General features: G+C 55.2%; 1 protein-coding gene across 1 annotated transcript in view; it reads right to left on the bottom strand.

The window, feature by feature from the left end:
• Positions 1–123: 123 nt before the first annotated feature.
• The window catches only part of POLE4 (polymerase (DNA-directed), epsilon 4, accessory subunit), a gene marked incomplete at its 5' end in the record, with an annotated part of 11,317 nt that continues 10,895 nt past the window's right edge, over positions 124–545 (bottom strand). Inside the window, 1 exon segment of the mRNA XM_009581194.1 lies at positions 124–274. Within this exon segment, the coding sequence (XP_009579489.1) occupies positions 124–274 (151 nt within the window).

The raw sequence follows: 545 nt of genomic DNA, 5'->3' as shown, positions 1-545 counted from the left end.
GGTTCATTTATACAAGCTGTTTAAGATAGCTTTTATTCAAAAAATAGCCTTCTCTCATTTACATATACTACAGACAGTCTGGCAGGGGCCTGCAAGAGCCCCACCTGCAGCTCCCCATCCCCGCTACCCCCTGCACTTGCACTGCCGCATGGCAACGACAGTGTGAACACGGGCTCGTCGGCTCCTGAACGTGTGCACGTCGTACTGGTGAGGGGCGCAGCGGCTGGAGGCAGCTCCTGCCCGAACCAGACATTTCTCTCCACCTTGTGACTCCCTGCAGTTAGAGACAAAGCCAGTACATCCCCTGGCCCCCCACGCCCCAGGGCCCTGCGTTTCATCACCTGGAAAAAGGGGCAGATGCCCCGGACCAGGGCGGGGGAGAAGGGAGGCAGCTTTATTCTGGCGGCATCTATTCCGTACTCTTGGTGTAACTCGGTGAACTGCCTCCGCTCTCTCTGCCTGCGCAAAGCAGGAGTTCTTTCTTTCTTTTTGGTTTGATTTGCTTCCCTTTGCATTCGCCACGGTTTTTTTGTCTGGGAGCAACA

Source organism: Fulmarus glacialis, unplaced genomic scaffold, assembly GCF_000690835.1.
Source record: "Fulmarus glacialis isolate BGI_N327 unplaced genomic scaffold, ASM69083v1 scaffold24487, whole genome shotgun sequence".
In the NCBI taxonomy this organism is placed as follows: domain Eukaryota; kingdom Metazoa; phylum Chordata; class Aves; order Procellariiformes; family Procellariidae; genus Fulmarus; species Fulmarus glacialis.
The sequence above is the reverse complement of the archived record's forward strand: the minus strand, read 5'-3'. Positions and strand labels throughout refer to the sequence as shown.